Genomic DNA, 20490 nt, shown 5'->3' with positions numbered 1-20490 from the left:
AAGTAATTTGTGTTTATCTATCTATCCATCCATCTATCTATCAAACTATTTATAAAGAGACAGGTTCATCTTTTCCTTATTCTGAAGCAATAAATAGGTGAATAAGTAATAATAGCAATTTATTATTCAGTAATATTAAACAATGTTTTATAATTTAATAATTAACTAATAGTAATAATTATTATTACTGACAGAGGGTCTTGCTATTATTGACCAGACTACCCTCAAACTTGTGATCTTCCTGCTTCAGCCTCCAGAGTGCTGGGATTACATGGGTGTACCATGACAACTGACAATACTATCTTTTTTACTATCAAATTTCTACTCTAAGCAACAGTTATATCTGAAGATACTGGGAAGAATAGAATTCTCTGAAAGGATACTTTAAATGGGACATGGGATCAAGTGGTAGAGCACTTGCCTAAGTAAGCATGAGGCCCCTGAGTTCAATATTCAGTACCACCAAAAAGGAAAAAAATTAGTATAGTATACTTGGGGATATTTTTTAAGTAATTAGGTAAATTCATAAATTCAAATGGTTACAATACTTACATGAAGTTTTTAAAAAGGTAATTAGTGATATACTTAGCTAATATTTGAAAATCACAGCTCTTGTTAACTAAAAAATTCCAGCCAATGTTCGAATTGAAATCTTGCTGAATCATGCAAACCTTGATGGTATTTAAAATTCTGTGCTAAGCCAGATTTTAAAAGGAGTTATAATATTTAAGAGAAAGGGAACATAGTCCAATGGCTAATGTGCTCACACACTAGAAGTAAGAGTGTCAAGTTGCTGACACAGGCATTAACACTCATCAATTCTGTACTCAGGAAAAGCAAGACGTCAAGATAAATGAGCTGATAAATTATGTAAGAGAAATTATTTATATATGAAACATCAGCTAGAAAAGATGATCCATGCTATTATGCACTGGAACAAAGATCTGAGAAACTGATACATTAAAGTTCTTTTTACTAAAGAGGTCACCTAGACTGAAATTACAATGTCAGGGCTGCAGGATGACAAGAAAATGTGGTAAGGGATAAAAGCTGGAGAAAGTACAGAGAGAATTATCAGTCAAGCCAATTTAGGGGTGCCTGTGATATGAATGTATACTGAAACAAAGTGAGAAAGTAAATGTATTAAAAAAAAAAGAGATGCTTTGAACAACTAACAAAGATGTGTGTGAAAGCTGAGGAAGACTGTATTATGACAAGGTATATAACACATTTCTGAAACAGTGGCATGCCTTCTCCCTTTCCTACTTAGTAACTTACACTGTCTGAGGCAGCAAAGTGCTCAGTAAAATACAAAAGGAAACAACAACTATATTCTCAGTCTCTTTTGCAGGTAAGTGTGGACTAAATCTGGGAAACAAAACATAAACATAAGAGAGAGTTTTCTGGAGGTTGAAGGAGACAATTTCTTTTTCCTCCCCTTTATTTTGGCTGCATAGACTATAGCATGAGGGACAATGAGGTAACACTGAAAATTAAAGCCACATATAAAGGATGGTGGAGAAGAAACATAGGAGCCTTGGGCCGATAATATAATGGTGTTGCCAAACCAATTCTAAATGGTATCTTTTTAGTGTTTTATTTTTGGCAGGGTGGGTGAGTACTGTGGGTTAATTTCAGTGTCTCATACATGCTAAGCAAGTGCTGTACCACGAGCTACACCCCTCTCTTTAGATTCTTAAAGAAAAAAGTCTTTCTTAATGAAGACAGTTATTCCCTATTCTCCTGAGATTTGGCCAAACCTAATTCTGACTAAGGCAAGCACTGATTTGTAAAAAGATACATTTGAGTTTTATATTAAAGACCAATGTGATGTGAAAACTAAAGAAGTAACTGTACATTGTAGTTTTATAAAATAAACACAAGGAAAACACAGCCTATCCGAGATATCCCTAACTGAAGCTCCATAAATAGATTTCAAGAGGTCTGAAAACTCCTTAGAATTCTTCTTTTCCATTTTCGTGGTGCTTGGTTTTTTGTTTTGTTTTGGTCAGTTCCTAGGGTTTGAACTCAGGGCCATGAGCGTACTAGGTAAGCGCTCTAACACTTGAGCCATGCTACTAGCTGAACCTAGGGTCTTGCACACACTTGGCAAGCACTCTAATACTGAACTAAACCCCCAGATGAAAGAACATTTTCTAAGCATAGTCACGTGTATTCTGGAGGGAAAGTGTTAGGAAAGCTTTAATCAAAGTCTTCATTGGTTTCCATGACCACGCTAGAGTCTTGAATTTCTTTTTCTTATTCTTCCTGCTACATTTCAAATATTTTCTCATGTTGAGTCTTTCAAACAATTAGTTAGTAATAAATCTCTAATAATATATATTTTTCCTTTGAAGACATGATTACAAATTCTCTTTGTGAATTTTGTGAACCTACATGAGTGTTATTCATCTTCTATTCACTATCTTACCTCCTCGTGGTAATTCTGTGTGAAGATAAGCCAGTCCTCTAGTCACAGAATGAGCCAGACGGCAAGAGCTGACCCAGTCACTTGTATGGAGACTTAAGTACTTGCATAGAGATCCCTATTCAAAGGAAAAAAATGTACAAAAAAAGCAGAATTGATTGACTTTAACATGAAGAGGTAAGTTAGCAGCCTTATAAAGGATTTGCACAAGCTAGGATTCCATGAAGATCTAATGAACCGATATATGACAGAATCTTACACTACCACAAAAAAAAGATTATAGTACTTCCAATATTAAAGATTATGAATGGCTATTTCCTTGTAAATGCATCTTTGATCTATCAAACTAACTTGTAAAAATGCATCTTTTACCAGCACAAACACAAACTACATTGTTATGGTTTATAAGCAGAAAACAGACAGGAGTGGTCCTAGAACCAGTTGCCTAAGGATCCTGGATACTAGCACGTATCTGTGTTGCTATTCAAAGTGTTTATCTACAAACTTTTACTAGGCTCTGATGAGGTATGGATTTTATATCAGAATGAATGTCAAGTGCAGCTTCTCTCACTGAGAAAATCTGGCTACAAAAAAAAAGAAGAGAAGAAAGCTGAATAAGCAATATAGCGTTTTTGGTTTTTTGAAACAGGGTTTCACTATGTTGTTCAAAGTGGCCTTGAACTTGCAATCCTTCTTCCTCAGCCTCCTCAGTGTTGGGATTACAGTGGTGTACTACCATACCCAGGTGAGTTATGTATTTGGTTCAAATTCTGGCATAAGATCCTTATCTCATTGCATACCATTAATAACCAGTTTACAAGCCAGCAATGCTCTATATTATGGCAGTCTTTCTGCAAGTCTGATTGACAGCTGTTATAAATGAGGCGGTTTTTTTCTTTTAATGAAAAACTTACATTGGGATAATACTCCATCACAAGCAAATATTCCATGCGTCCATCTGCAGTGACTCTCTCATCTCCAACTATAAAGCGAGCAATGTTGTCATGTTCCATCAAAGGCACTCTATAAATGTTTTTTTCATTTATAAAATTCTGACGATTTGCAAAAGAAAACACTTTTACAGCAACTGGACGCTCATCCAAGGAACCTTTATATACTGCTCCATATCGACCCCGTCCAATCAGCTGGAAGTTTATTTTTTAAAAAAAAGCAAGATATTAAATTCATATCAAGATTGAATACTTACTAAATAAAGTACAAATCCATAGTCTATGGTCATGCCATAGTTTATAGTTTACTCCATTATCAAGAAATTAGTAGGGCTGGCAAAGTGACTCAAGTGGTAGAGTGCCTGCCTGGCAATCATGAGGCCCTGAGTTTAAATCCCAGTACTGCGAAAAATAAGAAACTAGTAGGTTGGGGATACAGCTCAATGGTAGAGTGTTTGCCCAACATATACAAAGCCTTGGGTTCAATCCCCAGCACCATAAGAAAACAAACAAAAAAAGAGCTACTATAGTCTATCTGGTATAAATGAGGAAGCTCTTACTCAACTTGTAATTGAGAAAGCTCATACCCTCTCACAGATAACAACTATAAATTATAGGAAAAACTTACAAACAAAAACCAAATCTAAGCATATTGGAGAATAAACAAAAGCAGATAGATTCTAAGATGCATCAGGATTAGACGAAAGAAATAGCAATGGGGTGAGCTACCTATTTTTATAATTTTAGCTTGAAGGTAGCTCTGTGCAGCAGATATAAACGGTGAGAGGAAATCCATAGTCCTTCGGACCCTAGAAACAGAGGACATCATTTGGGGCAACTGAAGCTGCTGGAAAGTCAGGGGAAGAGAATTCTCAAAAGGAGAAAGCCAGAGAGGAGGAAAACCCAATGAATGCATGGAACAAACTCTAGCTAAAGATAAAATAAATAAGCTAGCATTTGAGTTTCTGCCCAAGAGACAAGTTTACAGAATGTGTCTGACCAAGTTAATTGCTGAAAATATGTGCTGTTCTTCTAATATGTGCTAATATGTTCTAGTATGTTCTTCTAATATATTAGGAGAACATAACAGAGTCCAGGGTCTCTACAATATTTGGGATACATTAATCACTCCATTATACAAAGAACCAGCAAAGAACAAGCCATTCTCTTAATTTTTGGCTTCTGGGGATTTTTTTCATTGAGACAGATGTTGTTGGATATTGTTGTTTCTAGGTTAAAATTTAACATACAGACTGTCCTTTAAAAAGACCATATCAGGGTATAACTAAACCAAATCCTAGATAAAATTCCATATTTTAATTGGTATTTCTTCCAATTTAATAAATTGGACATCTTATTGTACACTTACTAGGCAAGCATGCTTCTTTTATGAATTGGCAACTCATTTCTTTTGTCCATTTTTATTAACTGTTTCTTTCATATTGGTTTTTACCAGCTGTTTATCAATTCTTATATATTGAATATTTACAGATTTAGCTTTTTAACTTTATTGTATTTTCTCCCAAAATAGAACATTCTTAAATGTTTTATAAAGACAAATTATCTCATATCTATTATTTAGTTGCTTCTAGTTTTGCGATAATAGTTATGAATTCCTACTCACAATCATAAAAATATTTACCACAGTAAGACTTTTAAAATAGCTTCTGCGATTATTACCAAATCAAACTTAGTTAATAATTAGTAAATTTGGCAATAATTATTACAGTCCATATCTAAGAACAACCTTACCTCCAACAATTTCAGATTATCTAGGTCAAGAGAGGGCTCTGATGCTGCTGCCTCCATCATGTTCATACTGTGAAGACCTTGTTTACGGTCTCCTACAGGAACAAGAAAATTTAAATTAGTGATGTGTGGTTTTCTTAAAATGAAAATCTTTGTCACATTTTAAAATGTTGTAGTCCAAGCAGAGGGGGTAACTAGGAATCAGGTGAATGAAGATGAATAAGAACAGCATGAAAACAGAACTCTGAGATGCTTCTAGCATGACTTAGTTTCAAAGTTTGAAACCCTAAAAATTTTGTAAAAATTTTCAAGAAAATTTTATTAGAGTTACTTAAATGAATGAATCAATGCTGATTTCCTAAACAACCTAAAATTTATTAGAATTGACTAGACATTTGATGAGCACTATTATTTTTTTTCAGATGTGAAAACAGAATTACGGTTACATTTAAAAATTTTTTTATTTTATTGTTGTGCTGGGTAGGGACACCTTGTAGCATTTACAAAGTTTACATATTTTTTAAGTCCTTATATTACAGTGATAGTACTAAACTATTTGTAGATCTGAATTATCTGATTTGATTCAAAATAATTTAGTGGCATGAAAGGGGGTAGTGAGTGGGGATTCAAATGAAACAACAGTGCTCATATATGCTAACTGCTGGATCTGGGAGTCAGGTATTCTGTGTAACTTTGAAGCTTTTCGCAAAAACTGGGGAAAAAATTTGTGAAAGATAAGGATAAGACCTACTGTAGCACAGAGGTGTCTTATTGTTTGTTTCTTTTTAGCATTTTGCATGGAGATTTTAACAAGGAGAAAATCAATTCTGATTAAATGGTATGTTTAATAAATGATGGGACAAAAAGTGTTATTTTTTTACCTGTTAACATTCTGTATCCAAAGCATAAGGCAACTATCAAAACAGCTAACACAGAGACTGATGCCAAAGCAATGATTATTGTCTCATCTCGGTTAAATGAATGAGGTGGACCTAAAAGAAAACAAATTTTAAAATGCTGTCATCCTTTTTCTTTTAAAAGCATTTTGTTAAATACTGACAGAGTGCCCTTCAGAAAGACTGTACCAATATATAACAAAATCAGTAATGCTTTTATGTGAAAGGAAATGAGAAAAATTAATTTGTGTATTGCAAATTATATATTTTAATCATATAAATGATCTTATATAGACATTAAACACTGAAACACCTGTTGGGTATGCTAATTACTGAAATAACTGTATCATGAAACAGACAGACAAGATAGTAGAATATTTAAAAGCACAAGTTTATAGAATCACATTTAGTTTAAATTCTGGCTCTAAACCAGTGGGATTCAGTATATTACTTGACTTTTCTGTGTCTCAACTTCCTCATTTGTAAAAAGAGTACTCTGTACCTCACAAATCAGTTATGAAGCTTAGATAAGAATCTAAGTACAGTACAAAGTATGTATTACCTATGTAATCAATGGTAGTCAGACTCACCAATATTGATATCATTAATATTTGTGAAAAGAACATACCTTTGTAGGCAGTTAAATCTGAATTGAATTTGAAGCCAGTTTTTAACATGGCCTTAGGAAATTTTCTTCCTCTGTCTGAACCTAAGTTTTACTCACTTGCAGAATGGGACCAAACATATCTAAATTACAGGGCTATCATGAACATGTAAACATTTTTTGTAATATTTATGTGATAGTTCCTATTCTATGGGTAAGTTTTTTTTTTTTTTTTTTTTTTTTGAGACAGGGTTTCACTACATAGCCTCAGCTTCCCCAGCTTTCCCAGTGCTGGGATTATGGATGAGTGCCACCATGTCCACCTTGGATCAGATCTTATCTAGAGCAAGTACCCTTTGGGATGGATGTCCACAAACTTGAGCATATACAGAAGAGAACAGGTAAACAGTGACGATACAATAACTCTGAACTGTGCTGAGCTAAAAGGCTGAAAGTGTCTGCTGTAGAAAAAGAGAAAACTTGAGAGGATATAGATATCTCCATGTAGAAAAATGGACTTGTTTTGAGTAGCTAGAATAACTAGATGCAATTAATGTATATTCAAGGCAACAGTTTTTATCACAGAATTCAAAACTTAGGCTTATAAACAAATGAGCTGCCTAAAATGGAATGAGTTACCCTATGAAATAGCTGTTTGTTACTTCACTAGTAGTGTTCATAAAGTGTTTGGTAATACTGACCAGAGCTGGGATTGATGACTACTAATCTCCTATTTTATCATTTTTTATATTCTATCAAAACTAAGCATACTGTATTTTTTGTTGTTTTTTTTGGCAGTACTAGGGTTTGAACTCAAGGCTGCATGCTTGCTACACACACATGCACTCTACCACTTGAGCCACTCTCCAGCCCAAGCATACTGTATTTTAAAACTGGATTTTATAATTACATGCTGTATTCAAACTAAAACTTTCTGCGTAAGAAGCCTTTATGGTAGAGATCCTCTGACAGATATTCCTATTCTAAATGAATTAATGTCAAATGAAGCACAGCTACATATTAAAATGTCAAAACAATATTTCTATAGAAGAATCTGTTGAAGCACTGAAATGCTCTTAACTTGTAGGACATTTATTAATATTAATAGACTTTACCACATTGGTAATTGTACCTATTTTAATATATACAATAAGTTATGGACAGAAAATCTACATATAAAAAAGAAAAAATGCATCTTCCTACAATGAGATACTTGCATGGCTACAATTTAAAAAAAGAGGAAAACAGAAAGTATTGCAAGGACTGTGGTGATGCTGGGACTCTTGTAAAATGCTGGTGAGGATATGAAATGGTACAGATGCAGTAGATAAATAATTTAGAGCATCCTCAAAAAGTTATCAGAATTTCCTTAAGACCCAGCAAGTCTACTCTTAGTCATTTCCACCAAAGAACTGAAAATGGGTGTTTAACCAAAACCTTTTTCACAAACACTCATGGCACCACTATGCACAACAGCTAAAAATAGAAACAACACAAATGTTCATACACTGATGAATGGATAAACAAAATGTGGTATATCGACACCAATGATATATAAAAGGTTGCATATTCTATGATTCTATTTGTACAAAATATCCAGAACAGGTAAATCCATAGAGACAAAAAGCAGATTAGTAGTTGCCAGGGATGGGGAAAGAAGGAAGAGGGAGAGATTGCTTACTAGATTCAGGGTTTCTCGTGGGTGATGAAAATGTTTCCGAACTACTTAAAGGTAATGGTTGTACATTATGAATGTATTGAATTAACATGGTTAATTCTGTTGTATGAATTTGGCAAAATTTAAAAGCAATTAACTAACTTCAGAATTTTCTAAACCCAAAAGAAAAAATTTATTTTCACACACAAAACTAAATAATTTATGATTTTTCTTTTTTTTTTTTTGTGGTGATACTGATACTAAACTCTGGACCTCACACTTGCTAGGCAGGCACTCTACCACGTGAGCCACTCCATCAACTCTTTTTTTGTGTGTTGGGTATTTTCAAGATAGGGTTTCTCAAACTATCTGAGCTGGCTTTGAACCTTGATCTTCCTGATCTCTGTCTCCTGAGTAGCTACCGGTGCCTGGCTATGCTTCTTTAATATAAGATATACACAGATTGTTTTATGTGCTTACTCATCATACTCTCTTATCATTAAAATGGTCAAATACAGTAGTCTCCCTTATCCATGAGGGATACGTTAAAGATGCCTAGTGAGATTGGGAGAATTGTGGTTCGAGGCCAGCCTAAGCAATAGTTCCAGAGACCCCCTTCTTCAAAATAACCACAGCAAAATAATTGGAGGTGTGCCTCCAATGGTAGAATGCCTGTTTTGCAAGTCTGAAGCCCTGAGTTTGAACACTAGTTCCACCAAAAAAAAGAGACGCCTAGTGGATACCTGAACCCTATATAGTTGGCTCTTTTGATATGGGTGCCACATACGGAGATTAAACAAATTACAGATTGAAATTAATTCCAGAACACTCCAGAAAGCAATACTTCAATTTGCCACATACCAATCACTATAAATCCACATAAATGAAGTGGTTTATAGGCATATCCTGCTGTAGCTTCCTGACATTTTACAGTCTTTCTCCATCTCTTATTTGAGTCGTGTTTATCTTGAGTTTTGTTTGTTTACTACACAGTTACACCTCCTGTGTTCGTGTCTTTCCTGGACATGTGCAAACTTTTTTTTCCTGTCATTATTCCCCAAACAATATAGGACAACAGCTAATAATACAGCACTTACATTAGGTATTATTGTAAGTAATCTAGAGATGATTTAAGAGCGTACAGGAGGGTGGGCATAGGCTGTATGCAAACAGTATGCCATTTCATAGTATATATGAAGAATAACTGCATATGCTATGTGTTTTCCTATAGATTACACACCTATGAGAAAGTACAATTTATAAATTAGGCACAGTAAGAGACTAACAATAACAACTAATAATACAATAAAAATATGCTTTAATAAAATGGTAAGCATCACGATTCTTGTGCTTTGGACCATCATTAAGTAAAATAAGGGTTACCTGAAAAAAAGCACTGTGATGCCACACACACATCTCAGTCTGATAACTGAGATGGCTAAGTGGCTACAGAACGGATAGCACATATGGTGTGAACACTATGGACAAAGAGATGACTCACGTCTCACTTGGGATGGAGTGGAACAGTGTTAGATTTCATCATGCTACTCAGAACAGCACACGATTTAAAATTTATGATTTGATTGTTTCTAGAATTTTCCATTTAATATTTTTAGAACGTAGTTAGCTGCATGATCAACTCAGAAACTGAAACCATGGATAAAAGGGACCACTGCATTTTTTTTTAAGTTTTTAAGAAAATATTTATCTAGGTACTTCTGATAGTATTTTATTTTAAATATCAGTAAATAAGGCTCACATTTTGATTTATTAGGGTCAAAAGAGAAAAAAGGTGGAGGATGAAAAGGGAGGACAAAAAAAAAACCACGGAGGAAACAAAAACAGTGACATTTAAAGTAGAGAGTCTCAGAGAAGGCAGAAGGAAAGTCCAGAAGGGGTTCCATGGTGAATATCAATTTAAGTAGCTTCTTTTTGTCATATTATACCTGTAATCCTAGCTTCTCAGGAGGCAAAGATCAGGAGGACTGAGGTTTGAGGCCAGCCCAGGCAACAAAAAAGGGATCCTATCTCAAAAATACCCAACACAAAAAAGGGCTGGCAAAGTCATTCAAGTGGTAGAATGCCTGTCTAGCATTCATGAGGCCCTAAGTTCAAACCCCAGCACTGCCAAAAACCCCAAAAACAAATAAAAGAAGTTTGTGAATATTTCTACTCATTGAATAAACTTTCTACATATTTGTTGAATCTTTCATGCTTTTATCAATTTCTAAAAATTTATATTTAAATCTTACATTATAATTAAGAATTTGTTTCTATAAATTTTAGATCATACATTTTAAGGCTATATCACTAGCTGTGTACAAATTTTAGTTTGTCCTATCTTCCTATTAAATTGAATATTTATCACTATGAAGTAACCCTCTTTGTCTCTAGTAATATTTGATATTAAAGAGCATTAGGCCTGATATCAATATAGGTAATATTTATATGATTTCCCCCACTGATTTATTATTTACCTTTCTGTAACTTTATGTTTTAGATATTTCTTCTCTCCCTCCCTGCCTTGATTTTTGAGATAGGGTTTCACTATGTAGCTCAGGCTGGCCTGGAGCCCACTATGTGGCCCAGGCTGGCCTCAAACTCTAGTTCTTCCTGCCTCAGTTTCCCAAGTATACCACCACACTCTGCCCAAATGTATCTCTTATAAACAACCTAAACTGCAGTTGAATTTTAAAAACAGCTTTATTGAGATATAATTCAATACTATATAAGTAATCAACTTGAAGTATACAATTCAGTTTTTTATATATTACACAATTAAAAAATATGTGATATAATATATATAACAAAAATTGCCTTTTCAATTTTTGTAAGTATACAATTGAGTGACATTAATAATATTCCTGGTGTACAACCCTCATCATTACCTCATCTTCAAGCTTTTTTTTAGTACCCCAAATAGAAATTCTTTAACCATTAAATAACAACTCCCTATTCTTGCCTTTGGCCACCCCTGGTAATCTTTAATCTACTCTGTTTCTATTAGTTTGTCTACTGTTATGGTTTGGATAAGTGTCCGTCAGAGACCCATATGTTAAAGGTTTCACAACTATTGAGATGTTGGGAAAACTTGAATAAGTGGAAGGCCTTTGGGTCACTCAGGGCATGCCACTGAAGGGGATTGTGGAGCCCTGGTCTCTTCCTCTCTTTAGCTTCTGCTCCACGATGTGAGCAGTTTTGCTCCATGATGATGTGCTGCCTCGCCAAAGGCTCAAAAGCCAAGGGGCCCACTGATTATGAACTAGAACCTCCAAAACTGTGAGCCAAAATAAACTCCTCTCCCCTCAGCATATTTTAATTGTACAAAAGGGCTCCACTGTGAAATTTCCATACATGCATATAATTTACTTAGATCATAAAATTTGTCTCTTTATAAGTTGATCTACTCAAGTATCTATAGTACAACAGAAAGATGACGAACACATCTATTCTAGGCATTTCATATGAATGAAGCATACAATGTTTGTCCCTTTTTTTGTGTTTCACTTATATCACTGAACCTCCCTCTCTCACTCCCTGCCTTTCAGTGCTGAGGATTGAACTCAGAGTCCTGCACATACTCAGTATACACTCTGCCACTGAGCTAAACTCCCAGCCCCCCAGGAAGATTCATCCATGTGGTAACATGTTAGCTGTCTTTTCACCTTCTTTATAATGTTATTTGAAGCACAAAAGTTTTTAATTTTGATGAAGTCCAATTTACTATTTTGTTTTGTTGCTTGCGCTTTGGTTTTATATATCAAATCCACAGTCATGAAGAAGTACCCCAGTGTTTTCTTCTAAAAGTTCTGTTTGGACTTTTTTTAAAAGTTACTTCATGTATATGCTATGAGGTAGAGGTCCAACTTCATTCTTTTGCATGTGGATGTTTGCTTTTAATTCAGTCCAAAAAAATCTGTATCTTTTAATTAGAGTATTTAACCTATTTACATTTAAGATGATTAGTGACATCTTTATGTTTATACTGTCTTATTTTAGACTAATTGCCTTTACCTGCCACCTTTCCAATTATTTGTTATTGTTGTCTTGTATTTTAATGCTTTTTTTCCTTTTAACTCCATGAATAGCTATCATGAGAAAAATGTTGGCAAAGAGAGAGAAAAAGAACTTTCATATACTTCTATTTGTTGTTCAAATTAGTATAACCTCTTTGAAATAGTTTAGCTTTATCTACTTAAGTTAAAATATACATACACATACATACACATACACACACACACACACACACACACACACACACTCTCTCTCTCTCTCTCTCTCTCTCATACACACACACACTCACACAAACAGGCAGCAATTTTATTCCGAGGTATATAGTTTAGAGAAGCTTATGCACATTAGTACACAACTATATTATTCATAGTATACAAAAATTGGAAAGACCCAAATGCCTATCAATAAGAGAATAGAAAAATAAACTGGTTTATCCATACAATGAAATTCTACACAACAGAAATGACTTGTTTAAAATATAAAGACACCTGCTAAAAGAACTACAGCATCACTTAATAAAGTATCTTAAAAATGTGATGTTATTAATGAATAGATTAAGAAAATATGCTACATATATACAATAGGATATTACTTAACCATCAAAAATGAAATTATGTCATTTGCAAGTAAATAGATGGTACAGGAGCTTATCATGTTAAGTAAAATAAGCCAGGCTCAGAAGAACAAAGATTGCATGTTTTTCCTCATATGTAGAAGCTAAATCTATAAGATAAATGTGTACATAAATACATATATGATCTTATAGATACACATGCATACGTATACATATACATATATAGAGAGGGGAAAAGAGAATGAAAGAGAGTGAATAATATTTAAACATAATGTATCCATATATGAAGGTAGTGTAATGTAATGCACTGTAATAATAGGGGAGCAGGGCATTAGAGAAGGAGTAAAGGGTTAAAGTACTATCTGTCTATCTGTATATCTATCTATCTATCTATCTGTCTGTGAAATACCAAGGGGAAACCCCCTTGAACAATCAATACATACTTAAAAAAAATAAAGGACAGGAAGGTAAAACAGGTCCTGTCCTGGGTGGGTACCAGTGGGAGGGGGGAGCATAATCAGAGAGGGCGAAGGAGGGCAAATATGGTCAATGTACTTTGTATACATGTATGAAAATAGAACAGTGGAACCTACTGAAATTGTTCTAAGGGGGGAGCAGGGACAAGCAGAATGATAGAGGGGGTGAATATAATTGAGATATATTGCGAGCACGTATGTATCCCCTCTGTACAACTATTGTATGCTAATAAATTAAAAATGTGATATTGTTTGAAGCAAGCAATACACAAATATGCTATGATTTAATTTAAATAAACTTTAAAACCTAGAATAACTAAACTATATTAAGTGGCATATATCAGAAATGGAGAAACTATAAAGAAAAGCAAGGAACTGATTACAGCAAGAGACAGAATAATGCTATCCTGAAGTGGGGAGCAGGAATTATACTGTGATTAGGAAGAGACACACAGGGATCTTCTGCAATGTCCTCTTCTTGATTTGGGTTTGATGACATTTCATGTTGAATTATCTATGGGGTGAGTGTGTGTGTGTGTGTGTGTGTGTGTGTGTGTTGCTGGGGACTGAACCCAAGGCCTCAGACATGTTAATAAGCACACACTGTACCACTGAGCTATATCCATAACTCATGTCCATGTTTTATATGTAATATTTTATTATAACATGCTTCTGCACAGGAAAAGAAAAGACTAGAAGGAAATACACTAAAATGATAGCAAAAATTTACGTTATTTTTATACACACATTACCTAATTTTCTGAAATAAATCTGCTATTATCTTTTTTTTTTTTTTTTGATGGTACTGAGGTTTGAACTCAGGGCCTCACACTTGCTGGGCAGGTGCTCTACAGCCTGAGCCATGCCACCAGCCCAATAACCATTATTTTAAAAGAACTCACTTACTGGTCTCTAGCAGTAAACAATGTAGAACCAGTTTTCATTTATGACCTGTGTTCCTTATTAGCTGGGTACAGAATATTCATTTGTTTTGATATTAATGAGAATTATCCTCCAACATTATTATTATTTTTGAGGTCTCAGCTGTTCTGAAAGTTTGAGTACAGAAATGCTATTATCGGACACAGAAGATTTACTAAATCAGAAACAAAAATTCTGCCAGATGCTGGTGACTCACACCTGTAATCGTAGCTACTCAGGAAGCAGAGATCAGGAGGATCACAGTTCAAAGTCAGCCCGAGCAAACAGTTTGTGAGACCCTATCTCAAAAAAAGGAGCGACTCAAGGTGCAGACCCTGAATTCAAACCCTGGTACTACAAAAAAAAAAAAAAAAAAAAAAAAAGAAGAAAGAAACAAAAATTCTATTTAAACTCTCAGCCAAACAAAATGCATAATAAAATGCTGATAGTTTTCAATCTACTTCCTTTCATCTACAAAAGCTAAACATAGCATAGGCATCTTACCAACTTCATAGCTATTTCATATTGTCATTTTTGAAACTTTGTATTAAATGGCTAAGAAGTTTATCCAAAAGAGATGCTACTATTTTCTATTCTCCTTATTCTCAAATATTGAAAGATAAAATTAAGAAAGGAGGCATATAATAATTCAAATCCATTAGACTATATATATCTTGGAAGAAACATCATCAGGATAATCAAATGATTTCTTTAGAGTGAGAAAAGTAAATAAGGAAGAGGAGCAAATGATTTAAAAGATGTTCTGAAGAACAGCAAATTCTTTTGCATGGTGTGGGTTGTTGAAAAACTATAGAGACAGACAGATGAGCCTGACATGAAGCCAGAAGGTCTGGGATAATCTTTATGAGCAGAAACTTAGGGTTGATCCTCAAGCCAATAGGAAAACTGCAAACAGATCTACAAGGAAGAAATATATTTGTACATCTCCTATGTGAAAGGCTGTTCCAACAGCAGCCTGTTCATCATTATCTACATGTGCTGGTGACTGTGTTAATGATTTCTCCAGATTACAAAGTACTGATTAACATCAAAATATATAATCAGGTAGGTTTTCTTCTGGAAAGATCCAAATTTTATTCTACAAACATGGTGCTATCTCTAAAACAAATGAGGTCAAATTATTTGTGAACCTTGCCTACTTAAAAAAAAAAATACCAGAGGCTAACAAACTAAATAAAAAGTCATATTATTCTGCAGTAGAATTCAACAGATTTTGCAGTCATTATATGTTTTACTACAAAGAAGGAAACTTGAAATAGCTAAGATGACAATAGACAGTCTTAAAAATAGTAGTTGAGCCATACATAAAGGTTGTAAAGGGTGTGATTTAAATATGCTTCAAAAGAAAAAAGTGCTGTTTTATCTGGCATAAGAGGCAAGATATCTTTCTAACACATGTCAGATATAGATATATGAGAAATATTAATGGAACAGAAATGTGGGCACTACATTCTACATATGGCCTAATTGAAGATATTCTTTAGGGAACTAGTGGCACAGCCAAATATTATCTAAGCCACTTAAAAGTGCTTAATTATCTTTGAATATAGGATGTGAAGTCTCTGCCTTCAACCTGACTCAACTGCTGAGAGGGGTAAGAAACATGTAAACTGGAAAAAATCTCCCTAGATATGGGGATATACCTGCTGAACTGATGAAAATAAGCTTTGTATTTCCCATTGAATATTTTAGAGCTATCTAAACAATACACTCAACTAAATCCCTTCTCTTCTTTTAGTTGAAACTAAAAGAAGGACCTTAAGTCCTTCTTTTAAACAGCATAATGCATTTTAAAAGCCAAGTTATAGAAATGGCACAAAACCAGAAAATATTTAAAATACATATTTGCAAATAGGATAATGTAGAAAATTTTAGTGAGTGAATGGATGAAGTCTACTTTATGATAAAAATGCTTCTTTCATATATAATGTTTTACTATAAAATGCTTATGCATTTATTTTCCTCACCAAACCAACATTGGTACCTATTAGTACCAATAAAAAATGATTCGTTCAGGAGAGCAAAAAATGTTGGAAAAGACACAAATGAGTACCCAGCAATTAAAAGTTTTAACTTGAACCATTTTGCACCATAAAATGTTCTTAAAATGTAATATATAATTTTTCTTGCTTCCTTAAACTAAGTATGTTCGAATAATTACCTGTAAAATGGGAGGCATTGCTTCGAATATCAAATAGTTTACGCTGATTTTCTTAGGGCCTATTAGGGATTCTCAGACTGGGGTTTTAAAAAATTGTTATGTTTGACTTCCAATTTTCCCGTCTCATTCTTTGTTATCTCTGTTTATAGTCAATGTGCTTGCCTTAATGGTTTCTATAATATAGTATGGACTTTAAAAACAGACAGCCTAACTTACTATTAAATAAAGTGTGAGAAAACAGATTCAATAGCCTGAGACTTTCCTAAAATATTACCTGAGTTTTCATACAAAGATTGTGGCACATCTATCTTGGCTGCTCACAGGATTTAGTATGTCTTCTGGCTCCTGGCTATGTACTAGACACGGAAGTCATTACTATACCATCTTACTCCCCACATCTCTAGCAATTATAGTAGAAACCTCAGGGACATACTTGACTTCTTCATTTCCATTTCAAATAGAAGGTATGGGATGATACGCGCATTTCTAAAGGATTTTGTGGTACTGGAAAACCAAGAATGGCGAATGGTAAAAAAGTAAGAACTTTAAACCTAGAGCCATGGACTGAAAGTTTATATTCCCCACAAATTCCTATACTGAATCTACATCTCTAATGCAACAGTACTTGGAAGTGGGGACTTTGAGAGGTAATTAGATAGATCATGAAGGTAGAGTCCTCACGAAGAGAATGGCATCTTTGTCTCTGCTCTCTGCCACACAGTAAGATGGTCACTTGCAGATCAGAAAGCAGGCCTTTGCATGCATGGGATCTGCTAGAACCTTGGTCTTAGACTTCCCAGCTTCCAGAATAAGCCACCTAAGTCCCTGGTACTTTGTTATAGCACTTACACTGACTAAAATACCAAGGTAGGAAACTTTGTATTAAGACAGTATGTCAATGTGCGGCATTGGTGGTATAGTGGTGAGCATAGCTGCCTTCCAAGACAGTATGTCAAATATTACCAACTAAGATGGATGGTAATTTACTTAAAATTAGATTAAGTATAATTTATATTATCATAGAAAGTCAGTTGTATTATTAATAATAGTACACTCTGAAAATATTATAGGTAGCAGTGGTAAAGTGGCTTAGTGGAAAGAGCTCCTAAGTTTTAGCCCTATGGACAAATCATATAACTTCTATAGGCTCTTTCTTTTCCTTTTTTTTTTTTTTTTTTGACATGAGGTCTTGCTATGTTGCATAGGCTGGTTTCAAAAGATCCTCCTGCTTTAGCCTCCCAAATAGCTGGGACTACAGACATGCATTACCTAGCTTGGGACCTTATTTATTTTTATCCACAAAGTAAAGCGGTTTTATAGAATGCCAGTACCACTTGTAGCTTGCCAAGTTGCAACTACAGAAGGGGAGGATGTAAGGCAGTCTTTAGACCATTGGCTCTCATAAAGCACAATGCCTGCATAACTGCTGATGGTAAAGTACCCATTAAGCAATTGGCTACAAAAGCTGCTTATAAGAGAGTGTTCTCTACAGGACACATGAAAAATCTTCATCGTTAGCAGGCCTGGTAGACATTGTAAGTCTATAGAATTTCTGATTTGTGGACTTCCCCAGTGTTTGATGTGAGAAACTGTTCAGGGCTTCAAAACAGATCTGTACATCCTCTGCAAGAAAGTAAGGGAGGAACAGGCCTATCTAGGTGGCTCGTCTTTTGTTTGTTTGTTTTGTTTTTTATGGAACTGGGGTTTGAACTCAGGGCTTCATGCTTGCAAAGTAGGTGCTGTACTGCTTGAGCCACACCTCCTGTCCATTGTGCTCTGGTTATTTTGGAGATGGGGTCTCAGAAAGTATTTGCCCAGGCTGGCCTCAAACTGCGATCTCAGCCTCACAAGTAGCTAGCATTACAAGTGTGAGTCACCAGTGCCTGGCTGGGTAGACTTTTTAAAAGCATCAACCTGTGTGCAATCCATGCCAAAAATGTAACAATTACACCAAAGACATCCAGCTAGCTCATCATTTTTGTGGACTTGCTTAAGAATCTATTATATAAATGTTATAATGAAACCCATTATTTTGTACAATAAAAAATGGATACAGAAAAATCCACAATGATAGAAAACATTTTACTCTCAAAAATCCCCACAAAATTTCTAGAAACTAGGGATAATAGTCCAGTGGTAGAGCACTTGCCTAACTTACGTAAGGTTCTAATACTGGGAAAATAATTCTCTTCCTGTTATTGGTGGTTCTGAACATTACATATTTTCCCCACAAGGTCAAGGGTACTTAAACTTATAATCGCAATGGGAAAATAGGAGCAGAAACTAGGAATTGGTGGTTTTTCCACTTTCATTTGTGTATGAATTTTTAGTATAAGTATGCAGATATACAGTATTAGTTCTAGTCAAAACATTTCAGTTCATAAGTTCAAGTTCAGCAGTTCAACATTATAACAATTACAATAAACCTATTAAAAATTTCTGGACAATGACAGTAATTAGACTTTTGAAACACAAATAAGTTTCTTATTGACAGCAACTAAATGGTGTCTGTAGCATCCATTCACTCACTATGACATAACTTTTACATTAAATTAACTAACTCAAAATGGAGAGGATGAAAAACGTGCTAAAACAGATTTTTAAACATGTTAAATGACATAATAATGGTTAAATATTTCAAATTAGAAACTTTCCAGTTTATGTCACAAGGTCTAAAAATTTGAGATCACTGAAACTGCCAGGAAAAGTATTTCAATATATGTTTTCACACATGTGTGCAATAAGAGACTTTTAACTAGAAAACTCCTTATTTTTGTTTTTTTTAAAAAAAACAAACCTTTTTTCTGTCATACAAGTTATACCTAAATTGTCTTGGTTCCTTAGCTCGAATAAACCCTCTTTTTCCTCCTCATTCATTTATTCAGTTAAATACTCAGCCAAACATAAACACTGCTATGTGTGCCTGTATGCAATGCTGGGCTTGTACAAGCAAGCACTTCCTGAATGCAGAACAGACAGGGAACTGCTGTCTGCCTCATTGGAGCCTGGGATGTTTCTGTTTACAAACCCTGGAGCCAGGCAGGGACCACTACTGGAGGCTCGCTGTCTGCTTCCTTACTACACTCAGCCTTTGTCTGGGTTGGTGTCAAAGAAAGAACAACATTGTTGCATGTGCATCATGCAGCAAAGGGAAGTTTAACTAAAACAGGCTAGTGGTTATGTCAACTTCTTAATCTTTTACAACTCTGTGTAGAAGGGCAAATTAGGGGTTAGTTGTTTTTTTGGTTTTTTTTCTTAAAGCAAAGTACCTTTCATAAAAGACAAAAATATTTTAAAAGTCAAAACAACTAGTGTGATCAAAGTGAAAGAAATAATCCAGCAAATAATCCAGACTGTTAAAATATCATTTCTGTACTATGATATACTACACAGCTCTGTGTTTTGAACAAATGTTTTTATAAGGAATAAACAATGCTGATTTAGTTAGTATGTTTGGAATGGCAACTATACAGTAACCATAATCAGGTTAATGTTTATGCTTAGTATCCTAAAAACAAATTGAGAGGGGCAAATTTCTCATTTGTATTTGTTTTTCAAACAAATATTTAATATAGAATATTTAAGACCAGTTTAGACTTTAACCTTGTCTCATTAATCATAATTAATCACAATCTCTTAGATTATACAAAATAACAGTAATAAACAAAATCAGACCACATTTTGCTGAGTCAAGGAATTTTTTGTCTTATTTATAAAATGAACATCAGAAAACTGAGAGACAGAAACAGAGGAGACACTACCTGAAAAATAACCCAAAGCAAAAAGGGCTGGAGGCATGGCTCAAGTGGTAGAGCACTTGCCTAGCAAGTTCAAAGTCCCAAGTTTAAACTCTAATACCACACAAAAACATTTTTTTGGGCCATGCCTGGAATGGACTCCAGGGTCTTGCACATTCTAGGCAAATGTTCTGCCATTGAGCTACATCTCATACTGTTTTATTAAAGAATACATGAGTTCATTATATGTGATTGAAACAAAGAAGTAAAAAAATCACATTTAAATAGATTAAGAATTTCAG

The 20490-nt window shown here is 34.5% G+C and overlaps 1 protein-coding gene and 1 long non-coding RNA gene across 4 annotated transcripts in view; one reads left to right on the top strand and one right to left on the bottom strand.

The window, feature by feature from the left end:
* LOC141422620 (uncharacterized) overlaps nt 1-7149 on the top strand; it is a 69754-nt gene extending 62605 nt beyond the window's left edge. Inside the window, exon 3 of the long non-coding RNA XR_012447339.1 lies at nt 6878-7149. This is a non-coding gene — a long non-coding RNA (uncharacterized lncRNA). The remainder of the gene's footprint in view (nt 1-6877) is intronic.
* The window catches only part of Bmpr2 (bone morphogenetic protein receptor type 2), a 211875-nt gene that overhangs the window by 35967 nt on the left and 155418 nt on the right, over nt 1-20490 (bottom strand). For all 3 annotated transcript variants that reach the window (XM_074071437.1, XM_020159702.2, XM_074071439.1), the window contains exons 4-7: nt 6009-6119; nt 5131-5222; nt 3343-3573; nt 2432-2546 (exon numbers count right to left, since the gene is read on the bottom strand). In XM_074071437.1, the coding sequence (XP_073927538.1) occupies nt 2432-2546; nt 3343-3573; nt 5131-5222; nt 6009-6119 (549 nt within the window). The remainder of the gene's footprint in view (nt 1-2431; nt 2547-3342; nt 3574-5130; nt 5223-6008; nt 6120-20490) is intronic.

This window comes from Castor canadensis, chromosome 4 (assembly GCF_047511655.1).
Source record: "Castor canadensis chromosome 4, mCasCan1.hap1v2, whole genome shotgun sequence".
NCBI lineage: Eukaryota > Metazoa > Chordata > Mammalia > Rodentia > Castoridae > Castor > Castor canadensis.
Note: the sequence above shows the minus strand (reverse complement) of the source record. Positions and strands in the feature narration are given on the sequence as shown.